The sequence below is a fragment of the Halictus rubicundus genome, chromosome 5 (genome assembly GCF_050948215.1).
Source record: "Halictus rubicundus isolate RS-2024b chromosome 5, iyHalRubi1_principal, whole genome shotgun sequence".
Classification (NCBI taxonomy): domain Eukaryota; kingdom Metazoa; phylum Arthropoda; class Insecta; order Hymenoptera; family Halictidae; genus Halictus; species Halictus rubicundus.
This window is the reverse complement of record NC_135153.1, coordinates 1,181,327-1,205,098: the sequence shown is the minus strand read 5'-3', so window position 1 is coordinate 1,205,098 and position 23,772 is coordinate 1,181,327. Positions and strand designations below refer to the sequence as shown.

The following is a 23,772-nucleotide window of genomic DNA, read 5'->3' as shown; positions in this document are numbered from 1 at the left end:
GGTTCTTGGGGAAATTCGTACGCGTCTACCGGAATAGAGATCATTCTTTTGTGTATATTATTTATATTCTTGATCGCTCGATGACTGATCGGAATCGAGAAACGGACCAACTTATGAAGTCAATTCTGAAATAATGCTCTAATAAATTTGTCAATATCGACATATTCAAGAGAAATTTTTAAAATGAATACAATTGTAGGTGAAACGTTAATTTAACAGACAAATTCTTAACCCTTAGAGCCCTGAGCAGGGAAATTTATTAGTTTACTTGGTAATGTGTAAAATGAATTTTTTAAAAATTGCTATTGATCGGAATTTCGAAGAAAAAAGTGGTAACAATTTTTTACTTTTTTACTTGTGCTCGATAGATACAGACAGATAGATCGTACAGAGAGATATATAAGTTTCACGTATAAAAAAGCTATAATCTGTAATTATTTACTACTCATGAAAACCTTAGTTTTACAAAAGACACATTTTAAATTTTCAATATATTCACAGATACAAAAGTAAAAAATCGTGATCTTTTTTCGTCGCAATTTCGACCAGTAAAAATTTTTAATTAATCTCTTTTGTACATTAGCTGGAAAACTAATCATTCTAACAACTCAGAAAAACTGAAGCCGTTTAGCCCAATTTTTAAAAAGTTATTAATTTTTAAAAGGTGTCCACTCAATTCTGGGCACTCATTTGTGTCCACTCGAATCTGGAAATTCTGGCCAATTATTAAATTTTTTTTATAACATATTAAATTTTAAAATCAATTTTTAATATTTTCAATAATAAAAATTATAATATTAATTTTAAGTTTATCCCTTAAATTATTTATGTTTATATTTATATATATTAAATAGATATGTGAATTAAATTCATTTATAAAAAAAACTAGACATCTATAAATTCATGTTGCATTACACATCAAATTAAATATTTATAATTTTTATGTAACAACTTTTCCAATTTTTAAAAAGTTATTAATTTTTAAAAGGTGTCCACTCAATTCTGGCCACGACTGTTTATCATCGATCCACAGGATGCACAGTCACCGACTCCCACATTACGTGGTCAAATTTTTATTTCTTAATTCAAAGATTTCAAATAATGGCGACTCATCGATGACCCGGGTGTGAAATGTTTCGATTATGAAGAATAGGGTAAACGTTGAAGCTAGTAGGTACATACAGTCAGTCCCATAAGTATTCGTACGCTCTTAAAAACCGCATAACTTTGTCAATATTGGACTATACTACTTGAATTTTTTTGAGAAGTTAGAACAATTGGATCACTACATAACGTGAGAAAAATGTTTGATTAAAATTGCAATTGGTCGAAATTACAGAGAAAGTACTAAAAGTTGTATTTTGCAACTTTTTTATGCGGGCTTATATTAAAAATTTAAAAAGTACGTTTTGTACATCTATATAAATTATACATATTCTGAATATTTCATCTGAATCGGTCAGCATTGCACTGAGCTACAAACATTTAACGATGCAAACTTAAGGGCGAAAGTCGCAGAATTTTGGCCTTCTCAGGGAATTTCGCCCTTATGTGATCATTTTGGAACATCTGCAGCTCATTGCAACGTTCACCGATTTTGATGAAATTCTCAGAACATGTATAGTTCCTACAGATCTACAAATCGTACTTTCTAAATTTTCAATGTAAGTCCACATAAAAAAGTTGCAAAGTACAACTTTTAGTATTTTCTCTGCACTTTCGATCAATTGCAATTTTTGTAAAAAAATTTTTTTCGCTTTATGTAGTGTTCCAATTGTTCTAACTTCTCAAACAAATTCAAGTAGTATAGTCCAATATTTACAAAGTTATGCGATTTTTAATAGCGTACGGATACTTATGGGACTGACTGTAGGTGTCGCTCATAGCAGCCCGATATTTAGCGAGGGTGTAAATCAGTTGGCGGGACGCGGCAGGATTAACGCGCGAGATTCTTCTGGGAGGGATTCTTAAATAGCGTGTAACAGGTGGGTCGAATCCGGTGCGGTGGCGCGAGCAACGCTTGGTCGCGCGCGTGCTCGAGATCGCAAAAACAAGAGAGCGCCAGGGTGCTGCACGGTATAGATAGCTAAACGTCGAACGGAACGGAACGGAACGGAACGGAACAGAATAGGAATAAACTCACGTGTCCGAGCTTCTCCTCCTTCCGCCTCTTGGGATCGCTCTCGAGGTCGGGGGTGCGGCTGCGGAATTTCTCGGGCGGTGAAACGGATCGCCTGAGTCTGTCGTCGGTGAGAGCGATCGGCTTACGGTCCTCGGGCGTCTCCGCGGCCGACCGGTGTTGCTGCAGGTCAGACGGTTTCAGGAGTGCCTGCGCCTGTGCCTGGACCGCAGCAGCGGCCGCGGGGTGCGGCGGCGGCGCGAGATGAGGCGGCACCACCGCGGCTGCGGCCGCCGCGGCCGCACCTGCGAACCCCAACAGCCCGGCCGGCGGAAGACCGCCGACCACCGCGCCATGGGGCAGCTGCTGCGCGTGAATCTGTTGCTGTAACATCGGCCAATCGGCATGATCAACCTTCTGTCACGTGTTTCTCTCTGTCGCGTCCTTTCTTTCGAGGACCAAAACTATTTGCTTGTCCGGATATAAATTGCGTTACGAAAAGTAGCACATTGTCGACTACAATTGTGTCGGTTATTATAGCAACCGACCCTCACCGATTTCAGTGACCTTCAAATATGCCATCAAGGTCATCATTCTGAACAATTTCTTACTCTACGTGTTAACGCTGGACGGCCCGGGTTTGCGAGATATTGGGATAACTATAGCGAACTCCACCCTTTGCCAATGACCAAAGCTCTATCGGGCATCTCCCACTTCCCTCAACACAGACCCAACCAAAGAGTCAGTCTTCGTAATACAGATGAACCTGCTACTTTTCGTAACGCACGTCGATACACTCCGCAAGAGAATGGTAGGGTCATTATATGTAGAGCGAGTATAGTAGCTTACTATAGCGAGGGAATACTGTATCAACCGTTCCCAATTAAAGAACCGTCTAGGTCAGAGTGGCTTTAAAACAAAAATGGACTCACCAGTAGCTGTTGTAGACCCTGTTGTTGCTGCAAGAGATTCGCAATAGTTAGTGGTGCCGGTGGCTAACGATTTATTCGCATAGTTATGTTTTAACTCTCGTACGCTCCTCGAGTAAACATTCACTCATGAAGAGCAAACATTCATTGTAAAACGTAATCGATAAAGTGTGTGCTACCTTTCTTCGTGCTTACTTGATAAAAAATAACCTAGTAAAGTGTTAAAAATGGGTCGTGGAAAGAAACTAAATGAATGTGAAATACATGTTGAAGTTAAAGGAGGAATATTCAGTTTCACAAGTATGAAAAGTTGCAAATAGAAGTCGAAAAGCTGATGAACTTATTAAAAAAGAGTTCTTCACAAAGTTTATCTGCACGCTAAAACGTGCAATATTGAGAACAGTATAAAATTCGAGGATGATTGCGAGACAAATCGCGGAAAGCGTTGGTGTAAACCAGTGTCAATGATGGGAGGGAGCACGAATTTAGGGGAAACAGTTTACCCTCTCTTCGCCAGTACCGGAGTATCCACGACAGGGACGAAGAGCGTCACGTGACCGGGCCGTGGCGGAAGCATGGGGGAATAGCGCGGTAGAAGGGAAAATTAGAGTAGGGGGAACAAGTTTTGATCTGGTTCTCCTACTATGGAAGAGAACTCTCCCACTTCCGATCTAACCCGTGCGCTCAACAGCCAAGTAGAGAGGGCAACAGTTCTTTGCCTAACCGGAGAGAAGAATGGGGATGGTAGCCATACCAGTGTTGCCAGATCAAGACTCGTACCCCACTCTAACTTCCCCTTCTGCCGCGCTATTGCCTACGCTTCCGCCGCGGCCCGATCACATGACGCGTTTCGCCTCTGTCGTGACTCCGGTACTGATAGAGAGAGGGGGTAACTTCCTCCCCTCAATTCGTCCTCCCTCCCCTCATCTGGCTAGACTGGCCATAAATGGCTCGCGGGCCGCCTGCGTGTAAACACTATCCTAAACAATGTACGTCGCGTTTTACAGAAATACAAGCGTTTAACGTGAAGGACATTGCAGAAGAAACACCTTGGTGCATAAAGCGTTCCGCTTACAATTTGCAATGCATATAATTATGCGAAATGCATATAAATGTGGGAACAAAGCGGCAAAGAGTCTTACTTACTCGCGAAAAAAGAAGTGTGCTATCTTTATGTCGCGGAGTGTATTTTGCAATCGACGCGAACCATTTTTATTCCGCATAAAAATCCGCAGTCGAATTACAGCCAATCGAGAATGTTAACGATTCAACCCGTCCAATGTAAAATGAAAATGGATGAAAGCTACGAGATGATCTTTGCTGCGACTATTTTCGAGGAGCGTACGACAGGATTAAGTGATTGATAGGCGAGCAGCCGGCGGCAAAGTGTATGAAAAACAGTGCCAAGATCAATGGTGCCGACTGCTTGCCAGAACCACGGAAGTTAATAGAATCAATCGTAGAGAGACGCTCACCCCAATAATAGCGTTTAGCTCGGACGTCGTGACTTGCTTCGCCCTCTCTAGGGCATTGGCCACCTGCTGCTGATGCTGCAAGCCATGCTATCATTATCGCGTCGTTGTCACTCTCGATCGTGAGATTGCGCGGCACACGTGCCAAACAGAAAGTCAAAGACTCACCTCTTGTGCCAGGAACGGGAGTAGCTGGACGATTATCGCGTTCAGCCTCTTGGCAATCTCCGTCTGCAACCATGATGAATGGCCCAATTAATGAAAGAACGTGGACGAGGAAGAGGAACCGACGCGACCGATTAACAGAGGAATCCCAAACGGAAATTTCGAAATGCCGCCAGCGAGAGCTCCGAGAAATTTAAGGATCAATAAGCACGCCGCGCCGCACAGATTCAGGCCAAACCAAAGCTCGCGAGACCGCAACTGGAACGAGCTTGGGTCCGTAAGAAACCCAGTGATAGGCTTCTCGGACTAGCTTCTTTTTTTTCTCGTCTAATTGCGGAACAAAACTATTCAAAATACGCACGAGAATCGACCCTAAGCACACAGCTTTCGGCGCACAGCGAGTCGAAATCGTAAAAACGTAATTTCTTGTCATCTGCCTTACTCTTTTGTACAAATGAAGGTGACCTTCAATTCCTTCAATGGAATGCTATGCATTTTTTTATATCATATGAAAGCGTGTGCCAAAACGAGTTCATTCGTATACGACATACAGGGTCCTAAAAGGACCTCAAGGTCGCACAAGGTCACAAATAAAAGTAATATTTTGAATATTTCGTACCGATATCGTTTACGATATACCGCCCAGAAATGCGAACGACTTGGAAAGCAAAATAACGCAAGCATGTGCACCTGTATCTCGGACAACACTAAGAGAAGCTACCAAAACTGTAAATAATTAGGAGAGCCGAAATGTGCATTCATGCACAAAGAAATCATATTGAACATTTACTGTAGCCTCATCAATAAAGTATACTTGTAAACACATCGGCACGAGGTGTTGAAAGTATTTCTCCCATTTCTGACCGTGTGTGACCTCGAAGGCCATTAATGTCGTATACGAATGAATTCGTTTTGGCACACGCTTTCATATGATGTAAATAGATACATAGTATTTCGTTTAAAAAGTTAAAGGTCACCTTCATCTGTAAAAAAAAATACAGACATTGCTTGCAAAAAATTTTTTTCTCTTTCATTTTTTCAAATATTTACTATTTGCAAAAAAAAAGCTGGCGCGTGAACACCCTGTACATCTATTTCCTGACATGACTTTTTCTCGGCTAGATCGCCCATTTGATAAAATCTCTGCTTATCATCGAGATGCTTCGCGATAGCACTTCACTGTGAGTCGCGGCGCGCATTATGGAGTCCGTGTGGGGTGTCGGTTTCAATGGGGCGTAAAAAGGTTCCATATCGTATTTAAATGCGTGGCCGGTTAACACGGTCGAATTGATTGAAAAAAAAAATAGCGAGGGGTGGCCCTTGCAATTGTAAACCGAGCGCGAACAATTCGCGGGGACACCGTAAAAACGTCATGAAATTCGGGGTTACGTTGCGGTGATTGTACTGCACGTGACGACCGGCAAATGGGCACGTGAGCTCGCCCATGGTTCGGAACGAGCGCGTTTAGTCATTAATACGACGCGATCGAATCGATTACACGCACAGCCATGTGACTTTCCCACAACGACTGCCATTGTACGAGAAAAAGAAATCGACAGTGCAGTCGACCCCAATAGAATGACGCGCTAACAATCTTGCGAGCGGACATTGGCAGAGCACTTGAACTTGCGGCCAGCATTCGACGTCTTGCGACAGTCTGCGTCTCTCCGGCGAAGATAAGAAACGAGAAAAACAGATTTTCATACCGGGGGAGTTCCCCTAGCGTCACACAGCGAGCCGTTTTTATGAAACACCCTGTTCTCTCCGTAACTGTGCGACAGTTCTAGAAGAGGTACTACACTGTTTGTAGTGTGCCGAACGTAGAGAAGGAACGCAGCTATGAAAAAAAGGAAGTGCCAGCTCACCGTTTTGAAAAATCAAAATTTTTTCTTTTTGGTTTTTCGTCGATGAAACTTTTAGCACCGGGATCGTCTCGTTTTTCTGGTTAAAATGACACCAAACACGATATAATTACGATCATAATTACTTGTGTGACACGAATTGACATTTACAGTAGAAGTACTCGACTTCGTAACTTCGCTAGTTACACAAGTGATTATGATCGTAGCTATATCGTGTTTGGAGTCGTTTTAATTAGAAAAACGAGACAAACTCGATGCTAAACGTTTCATCGACGAAAAACCAAAAAGAAAGAATTTTGATTTTTGAAAGGGTAATTCATGGGTCTTGATTATTTCTATGATTAACTATATATTTCTATTATCAAAGAAAGAATTCGGAAAATAAATGTCTCTGTTTGTTGTACTTTAGATAGAAAGTTATTCTTTTGCACAAAGATATTACTAGTAACTTATGGCACAATTCTGTCTGAGAGTAATCAGACATTCGAGGTGTTTGATCCCGCAGTTCGGACGCCACTTTCGGTGGCCTGACAGCCTCGGAATCGGCGCTGGAACTCGTTAATCGGCGAGCGCGCTATAAAAGACAGATAATGTATTGCGGATGAAGCACCGGCGTGCAAATAGAGTATTAATTTGTGCGCGGATAACGTTGTTAGTAAGCGTCAATGCAATTAGGCCGTTGTATTAGCGCTTTGCGATCGACACTCCAATCGCGTGCCGATTCCTGTAATATTGATCATCGTACATATTTGACCGTATTCGTTCCAGTTAATTATTCAAACCAATCTATCGCGATTGTGCGATAGAGGACGTGTCTATTGTTTGTTAACTGTGGCTGGACGCGTTTGCGTGTCGGGTGTTTGCGGTCCGTTAGCGTTTTCGGTCTTTGAATCGGCATTGAGAAAAATCGGGCTGCGACTCGATTAATCCGTGGCTCTCCAACCAGTTCCACGCGAAACTTATTGGATTAATTATCGTTTAATCGGTACCGCACCAAAACTAATCCATAATAATGAATATTAAAAAACTTTTAATGTCGTTAGCACGTATTGTGCACTGAATCGCCACTGGCGCATCAGTAATATCGAAATATTAGAAAAGATCAAAATTTTATAAAATCCTCAATTTCACACTTCGCGAGGATTTCCTAAGGTGCGAATATATGAAAATCCGCAGTCAAGTTATATGACAATACAGTGTCTACTCGATATGTGTCCACAACACGGGTCTATCCAGTGACATATATCGGCTAGAAGATACTAGATAATAGAAGAACATAGAAAAGGATAGCGAAGCTCGAGTGGCCTCGGTCGCCGTGTGTAAACATAAGTAGATATAAACACGGGTTAGCTAGATATTTGGGACATATATCGAGTAAAGACTGTATTAGCTATAATTGCAGATTTGACACTAAACGAGTGGGTGAAATATAAAATTGTAAAAGGATTGAAAAAAATATCAATTTATTATTTTCATGAAATTGTTAAAGAAAGAATGACAATCTTATTTGCCTCCCGATTTTTAAAATCTGTAACAGTTTGTATTTTCCATGAAAATTCGCAGTATGATGATAATATTATGGTTACTGGGCCTGTGACGGTGCCGAGTATCTCTAAAACACTGTCAGATCAATTCTTTCTTTGAGATTCAGGTCGATTGTTTCAGTAAACGGAATATGAAACAGTAACCAATTTAAATTGATCTACAGTTGCAAAAATCACGAGGATTCAACAAATTACTCGGATTTCACGGAGCGTTCGAGGCAAATATAGCTGGGCGTGCGTTGAAACAAGTGAAAGCGTTAATAAGTCGCCGGGTATAAATCGAGACCCGCGCGAGGCGTATTGGTACGAGTACAATGGGAGTCCCGGGTTCGCGATGCGAACGATCATTCTGGATCCTTGAACATCTACTTTTCCGCGTGTCTGTCGGCTCCGGCGGTCCTCGGTTTTGCCGATCGAGGCGGCTCGGTCGTCGCCCGGGCGTGCAACCGAGGCTTCAAACCGAAAAAAATGTCATTATTCCCGCGGGGGAGGGCGCGGGGAGGAACGGGTGGGCGGAAAGATGGAAAACTGCCGCGTCCACGTCAGTTCGATTTCGCCCGGTCCGAGTCGGGAGGTGGTGGAGTAGAAGGGTGGGACAAAAAAAAACACGTTTCGACGGGGGCGGGAAAAAAAAACGCGACAAAGAGAACGCAACAGAGGAGCGCGGGACCGGTCGCCGCCGAGAGTTCGGCTGCGCGAGAAAGAGGGACAGACCGTGTAGGTGGAGGCGGTGGTGCAGGAGGCGCAGAGCGGTATGAGCTGGAGGTGGAGAAGGACGACGAAAAGGGGGAGGACGAGGAGAATTTGCGCGGCTAGGCGAGGCGCGGCGAGGCGAGACGAGGTGACGCGGCGCAAGTGTTGTCCGGTACGAAAAAATGGTTATTCCTTCTCGAATGTGCCCGATGCACATGCACATTTTCCCGCAGAACGGATGGTCCGAGGGTGGAGGTTGCCGGAGGATGAGGAGTAGATGGAGCACAGAGGGGTGGCGGAGATAGGAGTCCGGGGAAAGGGGACACGGACGACGAAGGGGGTCGGACACGGAGGACGAGAAAACGAGAGAGCGAGGAAGAGCAAGCGAGGGGGAGGGGGAGGGTGAAAAAAGGGGTAGGTGGCCGAACGGCAGGAGGAAGAGGAGGCAGAGAGAGAGTAGTAGTAGTAGTAGTAGTAGTAGTAGGAGGAGGAGGAGGAGGAGGAGGAGGAGGAGGAGGTAACATTGAGATTAGCAACGGGTAAAAAATCGATGTCATCGCCCCCAGCCCACCGCACCCTCGTTTCGCTCGCTCAACTCAACCCTCTACTACCCCCTCAGGGCCAAATAAAAGAACTCGAATACACGACCCCTGGAACGCGTCCGCGGGCGAGTGTGTGCGACCGCCCCCATACGTGTCAGCACGCAACGCGCGCTGTCCGACTGTGTGTGCGTGTGCACGCGGCGAGGCTGTGTACGCGCGCGCATCACGGAATATGTGTATATATGGACGGTAGAGTACTGGAAAAGCGACCCTCCCCACCCCTCCCCCCGCGTTTCCTGTGCCCCCCTTCGACTACCGAAAGGGAGAGAGAACGTGAGAACGGGGGGTGGTCCGAGGGGGGAGGCCGAGGCGAAGGGGACCAGAGGGAGGGAATACGGATGGAGGGAGAGGTAGAACTGGGAGCAAGAAAGAGAAAGAAAAAAGGGAAAGAGAGAACACGCGCAGATAGATAGACGCATATATACGCGGAGGCAGGAAGAACTGGAAAGGCAGGGTGAGTTATATGCAATTGGTCAGCCTGCACATTTTTTATCGGGCGCCGGGCGCACCCGCGATGGGAAATGGTAGTTACTCTTGTATCGACGAACGCCGACGGCGATAGAAATATTCTTCCCCAGGAGGGGGCCGGCTTTCGTTTCGCGGGGGAAATCGTAGATCGCCGAGGCTGTTTTCGTGCGGTCGCCAATCGCCTCTTAATGGATCTTATTACTGCCGATCGCCGCTGGTATGTTAATTTCGCTTTCCTTCGCGCCTTCTATTAGCACAGGGGAGAGCCGCTCAACGCACCCCCCTCCCCCCTCCCAACCGCGCGGCGCGCTCGCTGCTTTCAGAGATACAGCAGCGGGCAAAAGTTGTGTGTTTGCCCTGCAGGATCTCAAAGTTTCATTCATGAAATCAATTTCAGTTTCATTCATAAGTAATCAACTATTTGCAAAGAATTTGTTTTGCCTTTAGTTCTGTACCGATCGTTGAAGAGGTAACACGTATTCTTTTACAGTTTTCGGTAAAGTAGCCTGTGTTCAAAATATTCTAAAAAGTATGATTTTTTTTTAGAACCCTTTTAGAACAACAAAGAAAATTTGCGATGTTTACGGAGACGTATTGAAGGTCAACAAGTGTCAACGTTGATTCAGAAGCTTTGCTGCTGGTGATTATGATCTCTCCGACAGGCCTCGAAGTGGACGACCAGTTGAATTTGCTAATGACACCCTAAAATCTCTAGTGGAAGCTGATCCAAAATCAAGAATACAAGAATTATCGAGAAGCCTTGGGTCCACATGGTCAACTATACAAAGGCACCTACACGAAATGGGAAAGGCATATAGGCAAGGAATATGGGTACTTCATCAATTATCTGAGACCAACGAGAATATTCGTCGATCAATTTACACTTCATTGCTATCCAGATGTCGTAGAGATCCACTTCTTAGCAGAATCTTTACCGGAGATGAAAAATGGATTCTTTATGATAACATAAAGCGTTCCAAGCAATGGCTTTCTGCAAATCAAACCGCAACATCAACCCCTAAACCTAGCTTATCACTTAGAAAGGTGTTACTGTGCATTTGGTGGGACTGTCGTGGCATAATTCACTTGGAGTTTTTGACACCTGGAGAAACAGTTACTGCTGAGTTGTACTGTCAGCGATTACAACGGTTGTATTCAGAACTATCGAAAAAGAGAGCATCTTTAGTCCACAGAAAAGGTGTAATACTGCAAATTGACAATGCCCGGCCCCATTCAGCGAACCTCACTCAGGAAAAAATCAAAGAATTGCAATAGGAAGTTTTACCGCACCCCTCGTACTCACCGGATATTGCTCCCTCTGACTATCATCTTTTCAGATCTCTGGAGCATTATTTAAGAAATAAAACATTAACTTCTGTAGAAGATGTAAGGAGGCACCTTGAGTCATATTTTGCTTCACGAACCCTGGATTTCTATAAGAGGGAGATTGAAAATGTGCAGGAAAGATGGCAAACTGTCTTTGATAATGATGGAGATTATATAATAAATTAAGAAATAAAAACTTGAATTTACTACAAAGTTTGTTTTACATTTCGAAATAATTGATTACTTATGAGTCCTCCTAATATTAGGTCGTAACATAAATTCGCCACGATTTTAAATCGTTTTTAAAACCAAGCAAGCACACATGTCTCGAAACTGTCATGGCTATAACATTCAGTACTTGAGCTATCTCTTTTTTTTCCTTTTCGGAAGTGCCCAGGTAAGAAATTTGCTCTTGATTTTCTGTGAATTTACCACCAAAACGTGTCCACAAATTCCCACCCATCTGTTTCCGCATTAGGCTCGACATTCGAGTACAAAGTTTCAGTCGCAAATTCATGCCAGATCCATGCCAAACCTTGCCCTTGTGTAGATGGCAGATCTTGCTCTGAGAGTAAACATCGGGCAAAATCGTTATTGTTATTATTTTAAGATTTGAGAATATTTAAGGTATTGAAAATACAGTGCAAAGTTTATATAAAATGCCGTTTTTCCCCCTACAGCAAGGTTCACTCCGATTTTACCCGATATTTGATGGATAAATGATCACTTAAGATCAGAGAACGAAGATTTCCGATTTCGTGCTTCTAGTTTTCAGATAACAACTGAACCAATGTTTGCCATGTTCGTTGAGACATTCGCCTATCCGAGAAAATCTGTATTAATCATTATCCTCCTCGAATTCACAGCATTCGGGACAACTGTCCAAGTGCGAGACAATGTGCCGTCGATCCTCAATTATTGCCGGTGTCCATCGACAGAAATTTGGAAACAGAAACCAACGGTATGTGTACCGACGGTCAAAATAGTTGTGAACCCCACACCAACCGCTCTGGCTGATCATTCTCGGGTGGTTGGAGTGGGTGGTCGAGAACTATTTCGACCTCGGGTATACACTACAGTATTATCTCCGTAACTGTCGCAAAGGTCTCCACCGTAACTGTCCAAATTTTATCCCCACCATTGGGGCGATCCCCCTCGGAACCAGTCACGCGGTAAACACGCTCGACGACCGAGCCAGCGAGGATTCGAGTATCGGTGTGACTCACACTAATTCAAGCGAAGCAAAAGATTGACAGTTTTCTAATTTTGTATTTTTTTTTATTGTGAAACTTTTACCATCACGTTCGTCTCGTTTTTCTAATTAAAATGACACCAAACACGATACGGTTACGATCATAATTACTCGTGTAACAAACGAAGTTAAGAATTCCCGTACCTCTACCGTAAATGTCAAGTCCGAAACTTCACTCCCTGCCACTTACAAGGGAGGACCCTTAGGTAATCGTCTTCGATTTTAATGCACTTTTGCATGGTTCCAATGCTATATGTAAAATATTAGGTGTAGAAAACATTAAATATATAAACAGTTAAAAGTCACGTACTGTCAATACGCTGACTGAGACATTGACTCGAGAAGTACCCTATCCAGTGTATCTCAACCGAGTATAAGCTTACAAATAAACCTACTTTCAACTAATTTCATGAACAATTTTCGAATTATTAGGGGGGCCTATAAGTAATCAATTATTTTGAAATGTAAAACAAACTTTGTAGTAAATTCAAGTTTTTATTTCTTAATTTATTATATAATCACCCCTCTTATAGAAATCCAGGGTTCGTGAAGCAAAATATGACTCAAGGTGCCTCTTTACATCTTGAAATTGATCGACGCGGTTGATGCGGTACCAATATTACTTGCCTATATGCCTTTCCCATTTCGTGTAGGTGCCTCTGTATAGTTGACCATGTAGACCCAAGGCTTCCAGATAATTCTTGTATACTTAATTTTGGATCAGCTTCCCCTAGAGATTTTAGGGTGGCATTATCAAATTCAACTGATCGTCCACTTGGAGGCCTGTCAGAGAGATCATAATCACCAGCAGCAAAGCTTCTGAACCAACTTTTCAAATTTTCTTTGTTGTTACCGTTGCATTAAATCCCGCATGAAAATGAAAAAGTATGCAATGACGAATATGATCCTCGGAAGCTACGGACGTCGCCATTTTATTACAGGGTTGTAAAAAAAAAATTATACTTTTTAGAATATTTTGAACACAGGCTGTTTTACCGAAAACTGTAAAAGAATATGTGTTTCCTCTTCAACGATCGGTATAGAACTAAAGGCAAAACAAATTCTTTCCAAATAATTGATTACTTATGGGTACCCCTAATAATTCCATCAATCTCATGGACAATTTTCGCATTAATTCCAGCAATTTCATGAAAGTGGCCCACTCCGCGACGGCGGCATATCAAAAAAATATGACATCCGATATCGGTGAGGGTCCGCGATAACGGCAACGAACACGCGTGACCCCGAAGGTCCTGGTGCACAGTGTTTCGCGATTTCAGAGAAAGTGCGCGGGCGTGACGGATTCGCGCGGCGTATTGCCATACATCGTGGCTTAATTGAGCAGGACAACGAGCAGGCAGCCGATTCCGCGGACGAGCCTTTCAATTAAGCGATAAGCGTTATCGGATAGGTCTGCTGGAACCATCGTACGACTCGTCGCGTCGCGTCGCATCGCGTCGGATGGATGCAGCAAGAGCGTTGCGTGACAGTCGCGCGCGTCGTACCGCCATTCTTTTTTCGACCCTTCCCCGCCGTTGCGTTCGTTTATCCTGCCGCGTCCTTTCATATTTTCCTTGGCCGCGGTCGACGGCCCTTTTTACAATCCATTCTCGTTTTTTATTGGCCCGACAGAAATAAAAATCTTGAGAAAAAATCTTATTGCACGCGGAAACCGTCGAGCGGTGATGGCTGCTGCATCCTGGAACGCTCGCGCTGGAATGGGGTTGAACAATTCAACGGAATCAACTCTTGGACGGCGGAACCATTCCTATCACCAACAATGGCCGGCATATACTTATGAAGTTTTGAATCAAGATTTTAGAAGAAAAAATGTTCAGTTTCCAAATCTTTTTTACTCTTTTCGACTATTTCCATTCAAGGTCGTTTCAAGGTCTTAGTGTCATATACCGTTGAATTCGCCTCGATGTCCACTACAACATTACATTATAAAACACACATGTTAATCTCCAAGAAAATGTCGATGACCTTGAAAATCGGGGTGGAGACGACCTTGAAAAGAAAAATCACAGACCACAATATGCCTCATTCTAAACCCATCAACTTTGTCCTGACGGTGACATCTTCGAACAATCTACTATTCGACACGATTTATTGTAAAATTCAGAAAAAGTTTAACATTGAAATTGACTAATTGTTCTATTATTCGAACGCCGTGTTCCACTCATTAGTATGGATAATCAGGGTTCTACTATACTTCTTGTGGACACGTTAATCCTCTTATTGTTCCTAATGCGGCAGCTGTTCATTTAATTAACTCGCCAGAAACTGAGTAATAGAAATCTATTAACACGTCCGTGCATGATCTGCCAATTCTACTTCTGATTCAAACCGATTTCTTTGGGACAAAAAGCAGTAGCTGAAATGGAAAACAATAGAACTGTGAAAGAATATGGGAATATATTAATTTCAGCTTATTAAAATAGTTGAAGCACGAAAGAAATGTCTACCTATTGTTAGGTAGCTCTTAATGATCATCAGCTTAGCTAGCAACCACTTTGAGAATATAACATGTGTAATTTGTGTTCTATTTCGTTAGTTTCACTACGCCGTCTCGCAATTCAAAGGTCCCACTGTGCACAGAAACGATAGCGCCGGTAATTCGAAGTTACAGCTTCAGATTCCGGCGTGACCGAACGATAAAGGCGTCTCAATAAAAAATCCCTTACGCGTAACGCGGGACGAAGGAACGAGTTTACGTTTGTCGGAAAAGTAAAAACTTTTATTACTATGACACGACCAGGCAGCGTTAGCACTGGCTCGCAGGTGGGGCTCGGTAAAGTTAAAAGTTCCGCTCCTCCGACGCGGCGATACACGTCGTTACAGAACATTGGCCGCCTACAGTTACCGATCCATGCGTATATCATAGTAAAAATGGATATCAAGCATTATACGTGATTATTTATGTCGACGATATGTTGATTATAGCGTCGCGATTAGTGTGACGACCGCTTACACGATAAGTGTGACAACCTCCTACACGATAAGTGTCAAGAAAGTATCCCCACTACTGCGGGGTACACCTCTTAAGGGGCCGTCGAAGCTTGACCGAGAAATGTAACACGACGCGAGTTAGGTAACAACACTTTTTTGCTTTTTTTATTATTTCTCCATGAAACTTACACCGACACATTTCGTAACATTTTTCTGATTAAAATTACTCTAAACACGACATAATTACGAACGTAATGACTCCTGTAACAAGAATTGACATTTACGGTAGAGGTACACGAATCCTCAGCTTCGCTAGTTACACGAGTAATTATGATCGTAACTGTATCGTGTTTGGAGTCATTTTAGTCGGAAAAACAAGACGAATACGATGGAAAAAGTGTGATTCATGAAAACCAGAAATAAGAGAGATTAATTTTTTATGTAAAGGTCTGATATATTCTCTCTGATATATTCCTTTTACATCTTTACATGCTTAATTGGCGAAAATGAAGAAATGGTAATTGTGCCTACTAATTAGAGATAAGAAACTTTGTTAATTTTTCAGTTTATTTATTAAAAAACGACGTGGCATTATGGAAATTGCGCAGTTTATTTTGTGTCATATGATTTTCAAAAGGGGATCAGTTACAAAATAATCCTTATTTCGGAAATAAATATTTCATCAAAAAAAAAAAAAAGAAAACACAGTGGCTTTATAGAGATTTTGAGCTGCGTATAGCCGGTGTGTCCATCAACGCGCGAACATGCGAGCCATAAGTGTAAAATCCGCGACGTCAACAGGGCAGAGTGAAAAGTTTGTTTCCGTAGGAATCACAGTTTCCCATTTCCATGGTCGTAATAATGGCAGCGCGCGCGCGCGCGCGAGCAATAAGATTTCCCTGGTCCTCCAGACGGAACACGCCGTTCCCATCAAAGCGGGCCAACTATCTCCATAAAGCGACTCGGAGAGGCCCGATATCAAATCGTTTTCACAAAGCGTCCGCGCACACGTGACCGCATTCGAGCTGGCGCGTCGCGGCGCGGCGGTCGCGTGTGTAGTCCTCGTGGTACAATTATTTGAAGAACGCCCGGGGGGTTGGGGACGTCGTCGTCGACGTCGACGATGGCGACGACGACGCACGAGCTCTCGGAGGGGTAGGTCGGGGGCGAAAGAAGAGAAAGACCGGTATAAGAACTGGGACATTGCCAACAAATTCGAGTTAGTCGAGTAGCGAGTGGTAAAGTGGTGGCTGCGGGCTTTAACGGTGGAGTGGGAGGCAAATGTCGACTCGGGGTGGCGCATGGCGTGGCGAGCGATAGAGAGCGTGGGAGGGGGCGAGAGAGGAAGAGAGAGAGAGAGAGAGAGAGAGAGAGAGAGAGAGAGAGAGAGAGAGAAAGAGAGAGGAAGAGAGCGAGTGGAAGAGGGTGGAAGAGAAAAGTGGAGGCAGCGACAGAGGACTAATGGGTAAGAGAGTGAGAGAACGAGAACGGATGAAATCACAGAGACTCGCCAACGGTGCCGGCTAAAAAGGGTAAAACGAAGGGGGAGGGACGACCGGTGGAACGAGAGGCCAACCGTGACAGGGGTTGGGGAGGGTGCGCCGGTGGAAAAGAGATGGTCGCAGAGATGGTCTAACCTCGTAGGGGAAGATTGTTTTCATTCGGTGCTCAAATTGAAAAGGAGCGAGGAGCAAAGACCGCGATTCGAAAGCCGGCTAAGTGCCGGGACAACCAAACGGGGAGATGATTTATTCTTTTTCCAACCCCTACTTTCTCTCCGCACCACCCTCCCCTCCACCCCCGGTGGACCATCTTCCGACCGACGCGGTTCTTCTCGGCTGTATTTCCTCCTTCGTGGCGAAACGGGAAAACAGTGAACCGGCGGCGAAGGGGCGAAATTTGAAATTCGCGGCGGGACCGGCGGAGACGCAATCAATTTCGTTTTCCCTGGTGTCTTTCTTTTGTACCTTTATTCGCCGCGTTCTCATTTGCCGAGGGGCGAGATATATAGTAAGTAGCCCATAAATAAGGGAAACTGATAATGGAAATGGGGTTGTAACCGAACCCGCAAACACTTTGCGCCGCAGTTACACCGAGCAATATGATCGAGTGGCTGGCAGCGGAACCTTCCGGTCCCCTCAACTTTTTAGATCGCAGATCATCTGTTACGATAAACCTTCAATAACTTATATGTCGAACCCTTGAAATACTTATTAGTCGGGCGGCGTCCCCGAGGGTCAAAAAGATCTTGATCCCCAAAAGTTTTTAAAAGGTAGAACTGCGTATTAACCCTTAACGGTCCGGAAGTATTTCAAGTTTACTTCCCACCAGGTTCAAGCTATTTTTCATACGAAGAGAAACTGTGGACTCAACATTTTTATATCGAGTGTCGAGCTCTGTCCACTTGAATATCTTGGTTATTTCAAACAATACGAGAAAATATTACTTACAGAAGTTGCAGGGTTTAAAAAACTACATAATATGGTATAAATGATATTCTTGCAAGTGGAGGCGTAGAGAAGATATAGAGGTCACCTTTGTTTTTATAAATGGAATGTCCAACTTTTTATGCTCGATTTCGATAGATTGACGTATTCCGAGTATAAAAGTACTAAAGTGTATTTGTCCTAAAACTTACCGTTGCTGAGATATTTGACTGTTGTCATGAAGAATGTTCGAAATGTCGACCATCTGCAGCGATGCAACGTCGTAGTCTTTGAACTGTTGCGTCTCTTACACGTCTTATTGTTGGAGCATCTATTGTAGCACACGCCGCGATAATTCGTTGCTTTATATCTTCCGGAGTTGTTGGTGCATCTCGATACACAATATTTGTCAATGTTCCCCACAAGAAAAATCTAGGGGTGTTAAATCTGGACTTCGTGTTGGCCAGCAAATAGTGTCACCGCGTCCTATCCATCGATTTCGGAATATTTCACTAAGTGTACTTTTCACCCGAGCGTATTGAGTTGGACATCCATCGTGCTGATACCAATTTGTTTGACGAACGCTTAATGGCACGTTTTCTAATAAAGGCAATGTATTTCTTAAGAACGCATCACATTTTTGGCCAGTAAAAGTGCCGTCAATGAAATCACGCCTAATTATTTGTTGCCCTATGATTCCACAGCACACATTAATGGACCAGCGTCTTTGATCATCAATTTCTCGCGACCAGTGAGGATTTCGTATTGACCAATAATACGTATTATGTAGAGTAACACACCCATTGGCTCTTGAGCCCATTCACAAAATCTAACACGATTTACATAATCCATGCGATGTAATTTCTGATGAAGGCTAATGTGGTACGGATGATATTTGTGACGAGTGAGAATTCGTGATGCACTACTTTTGCTGACTTCAGATTAGCGCTAAATCTGACGTACACTGATATGAGAATTATGATGTACCATTGCAACAACATTAATTTGATTATCTTCATCACTACATACAGGCTTTTCACGATTCATCTTACGAACAGCGAGACTTCCAGTTTTTTTTTTATTTTTTACACAATCTTTCAAAAGTCTTGTGTGAAGGGCATATGCGGTTTGAATATCTTTCACCCTACAAATTTCAAGCCACAATTGCGTTTCTCTTACTTTCTAGATAAATCAGAAGCATCTCTAATTGTTCTTCGAATGAAAATTTCATATTGATTATCTTATGTTCACTAACTGAGAAACTGACTGACACTGAGAGACGTCGAAAGCCTACCAATGTTTATATTTGACGTAGTGACCATATCCTTGAATACGTTCCATAATGAAAGTAACAGAATGAAAACAGTCAAATATCTCAGCAACGGTAAGTTTTAGGACAAATACACTTTAGTACTTTTATACTCAGAATACTCCAATCTATCGAAATCGAGCATGAAAAATTGGACATTGCATTTAAAAAAACAAAAGTGACCTCTATATCTTTTCTACGCCTCCACTTGAAAAAATATCATTTATACCAAATTATGTAGTTTGTTAAACCCTACAACTTCTGTAAGTAACATTTTCTCGTATTGCTTGAAAGAACCAAGATATTCAAGTGGACAGAGCTCGTGGGACATACTGTATGTTCAGAGTAATAAGATAACAAGATGATTTAAATTTGATTTTTGCCGCCATATACGCAGCATTGGACTCAGTAAGTAAAAGTGCCATGCCGCTTACAGTGACGAGCAAAAGTGTAAACACACTTCGCTAGTTTTACATAAAACGTGATGATACAACCTATTTTTCAATTGAATGCTAAAGATTAGGTACTAATAATTACAAAGTGAATAGGATAAATAAAACAGGGCAGTTTATTTTCGTTAATATTAACTATATACGGAATATTTATCGAAAATAGGGATAGAAAACAATTTTTACAGTTTCGCACTTTAATTGTGTTCGTCGAAATAAAGCTTTAAATTAACGTTTTCTCCATTTTCCTTTACTTTTTTGTACTGCTTTGTTCTAGCCTGCGCTCAATGTTGTGCCATTCTTGTTCTGTCTTTTTCCACATTCATGAACACCTGAATGTAGATTGTCATATTTTGCTAGCCTTCTTTTCACAATTGACCACAAATTCTTGATTGGGTTTATATCTGGACTTTGTGCTGGCCACTTTATAACAGAAAACTTTTGATTTCCTAGCCAGGTTTTTACTATCTCTGCAGTATGCTTAGGGTCTCCGTCTTGTTGTAATACTACCTTATCTTCGGCAAATTCAATAAAATTAACAATAGAAGGTAACTTATTTTGCAAAATATTTAAATAATGCTCTTTGCACATGATACCCTCTATCCGAACTAAGGGACCAACACGCTCATGAGTAATACAATCCCAACTCGTAATTGAGCCACCCCCGAACTTCATAGTTTGTTTTATGCTACTTGCTCGATTACTATTTTCGAATGAATTCCAATACCAAGACCTTCCATCAGATTCAAATCTATTAATTTTTGTTTCGTCAGACCATATAACTCTTTTCCAATCCTCTGTTGTCCACTCTTTGTATGTATGAGCAAATTTTTTTCGTAGTTTAATATTTTTGTCTGAAAGAGCTGGTTTGCGTTTCTTTTCTTTCGCTTTTAACCCGATTCTCTTTAAGGAGCGGCGAATGGCCCATTCACTTGCATTTACTCCAACGCCTTAAGCCGCAATTTTTGGAGTTTTATGACTTTCAGACCGAAGGCGATGTGCAATTTCACGCGCAGCTCTGTCAGAAACAAGTTGCGGTTTCTTGAAGAAGTTAAGACACTATCATAGGTTATCTTTATTCTTCCAACTATCGTATGGCTTACACCACATTTTACTGCAATTTGCCGTAGTGAAAAACCTTTATCGCACAATGAAATGATACTGTTTCTTTTATCTGCACTAAGCAGTTTCATCTTGACTTACACGTGTCAACTAACTTTCAAATAGGAAAAATACTGTGTAAACACCAGTCTAAATGTGTCTTACTACAGTTGGCTATCAGTGTTTGTTGACAATTTCATTTCCCTAGCATTTGTGTGCTATCTTAACCATTTCTGATGAAACGTACAAAACTGTAAACATTGCCTGAAATCCTTATTTTTGTAAAATATTATATATATTGTTAATATTATTATCTATGTATCATTATTATATTATTATCTAACATAAACTGTTATGTTTTGTTTATCACATTCACCATATAATTATTATTACTTAAGCTTTATCATTGAATTGAAAAATAGGTTGTATTATCACGTTTTATGTAAAACTAGCGAAGTGTGTTTACACTTTTGCTCGTCACTGTATATGGCAGCATTGGTCCGTTAAGGGTTGAAATTCCGGGGACCTTCGAATCGAAGTATCGATAACGATTAAGTAATTGCGGTGAATAAATTCTACGATAATTCGTCTCGGCTAGCGCGCGACGAATGTGGATTATTAAATCGATACGCCTACTGGTAAATGATCCACGAAAAACATAGTGCCGGAAGATTAATCGTCGTGCGAGCTCTCTGCCAATAACTTTTCATTTCTCCTCTAATTAGCGTTAGAAGGTTGGACGGAATCGCGTTACACCGCCTCCGCACAATTTGTCGTGAAACTACGCCCCGAAGGGGATTGATTTCCCAGCGACCACCAGCGATTTTCCGTTTCCTACTCTTACTTTTATTGCCCTCCTATGCGTCCATTAGCAATTATACGAGCGTATCGGGTAACCGCTTACTTTCATTTCCCTCGTCACAGAAACGGTATATATCGTTTCGAGCCGTTCGAACCGAGCCCGATGCCGAAAAACCGCTTTCAAACGCCCCGCGCTACTTTTATCGCGTTGCAAACATTTTTAACGACAACGCCACTTTCGACGAGATTGACAGACAGTCAGTCGGGGCTCCGGTAGAATAGTGTCCGAAATGTGTAATTGAAAATGGACAAAATAGTTCGGTCGACGAATAAATATCCAGTTCGTTCCGCAAATCAACCCCGACGCGTCGGTGTAAGCTGCGACTTCCTGGACGGTATATATGTCATCATACCGCTGCGGCCATTTACGTCACTCGAACGGAAAACCGCGTATTTTTCCGCCGGGATTGATTTGCGAACGTTTACTTGACGGTTTTTTTTTTTCTTTTTGACATATTTTTCTGAATTTTGTACATCCTACGAACAGATTCAGTGACAACTAGCAGGGTGTGCGGGTACACCCGGACATGTCGGGTCTCGGGTCCGATCGGGATCCCGAAAATTTAAAATACAAACTTGGATCGGAAAATAGTGAAAAGAGTCCGGTTCGCGTGATTACAAATTTTTGCGATCCTCAACCCCTTCGCCGACTCCACCCCTTCCGGGTACCGGGATATTGCAAACTTTCGAAATCCCGACCCGACCCGGCCCGACTATAATTTCAGGTACCCAAACTTTATAAACTTTGAGAATCCCGGCCAAGCCCGACCAGGCCCGATCCCACTACTACTACTCTTGGAACCATAGAACTTTCGTTTCAACCATTTTTTTATGTACCAAATAGTTTATAATTTAGGTGGCATTCTTAACTGAATCACCCTGGTATATTAAACATTTATTGGTGAAACGAGATATTTATTAATACACCTAGCGTCAGATTATCCTCCGCAAGATAGTCAATTGGTGCTTCAAATAATTGACCTCGTCCGGATACGACACGAATAAATAAGCTTTAAGTTGATGTAAGCACAAAGGAGATTTGCAGGATTTTATTCCAGACAACTCGACGACGAAGGCTCGCGTCTAAAGAGACTTCTAAACAGTACTTATTCCGCCTTATTTTAATACAAACCACTTGGACTGTTTCAGAAATCGAATTTTAGGGGAAACAATTCGTTATCGACAAACGGATTATCTTGCAAGGATAAACTACAACGATTCTCATTAACACATCGAACGTCGTTAGAATTATTGGTCTCAATTTAAAAATAAATTTCTGCAAGAATAATTCAGTATGCCGATCATAAAGTGCAAGAAGGTTGAACAATACATCTTCAATATTCATTTTTTAGAATATTTAAATTTATCAGGTTATTCGGCTAGCAAAGTTTTAATATTGGCATTAATATGGGCATCGTTTAAAAGAAAATAATTTTCTTTAAACTCGACTAAACGGTTGTCCTTTAAAAAATAATTGTCTGCGCCTGTAATACAATTGAAAAACACGTTTTGTACATTTATGTCAGTCATTACATTCTAAAAATTTCATGAAAGTCAGTTAACGTTGCTTTCAGCTGCAAATGTTTCAATGTTATGACAATCATAATTTTTCACGACTTTCGTCCACTAATTTCAACGAAATTATGCGAATATATATAATTGACACGAGCCTATAAAACGTGTCTTTTAAATTGTCAACAGTGGCCCAGTTTAAGAAACTTGTACACGGGAACTTTTTTCAAAAATACAATTTACTCGAAATTTCTCTTACATGTCGATATACACGCAATAAAACATTATTTGTACAAAGCAATCGAAATAAAACATAATGAAAAAAAAATATTATTTTATGTAAACGCCGAATGAGAATAAATTTACATTATTTGTAAAATAGAAATAACAAAGTATTTAAAATAATTCATCATTTCAAACGATTATTTCTTATTTCAAACAAAACGTGCCCAATCCTGGTAACAGCGAATTGGATTCTTCCAACGTCTACTACCGCATTAATTGAACGAATTCAAACGACTACTTTCGCGCACATGTTGAAGAACGCTTAAAGAGTAGGTAGTGTTGCTGCGCGGATTTCAATGAATTCATAGGGAAGCCGGCCATCGACAGGTCCGGTAAGACCAATCCAATCGTAACGATCCTCCTGCGCAAACCGTGAACGAAAGTACCTCGAACCGTCTAGCTAATGAGTCAATTACGCGGTACTACGCCGTAAGGCCGACGTATC

The 23,772-nt window shown here is 42.1% G+C and overlaps 2 protein-coding genes across 6 annotated transcripts in view; one reads left to right on the top strand and one right to left on the bottom strand.

Annotated features, from left to right (window-relative positions):
• Positions 1–23,772, bottom strand: part of Gro (TLE family member transcriptional corepressor groucho) — a 170,306-nt gene that overhangs the window by 76,992 nt on the left and 69,542 nt on the right. For 4 of the 5 annotated variants that reach the window (XM_076787618.1, XM_076787622.1, XM_076787623.1 and 1 more), the window contains exons 6-9: positions 4,689–4,751; positions 4,524–4,610; positions 3,052–3,078; positions 2,144–2,503 (exon numbers count right to left, since the gene is read on the bottom strand). In XM_076787618.1, coding sequence (XP_076643733.1) covers positions 2,144–2,503; positions 3,052–3,078; positions 4,524–4,610; positions 4,689–4,751 — 537 coding nt within the window. The remainder of the gene's footprint in view (positions 1–2,143; positions 2,504–3,051; positions 3,079–4,523; positions 4,611–4,688; positions 4,752–23,772) is intronic. The other variant, XM_076787620.1, reaches the window with a different exon arrangement.
• The window catches only part of LOC143354002 (uncharacterized), a 156,135-nt gene that overhangs the window by 104,759 nt on the left and 27,604 nt on the right, over positions 1–23,772 (top strand). The gene's annotated exons all lie outside the window — the stretch shown is intronic.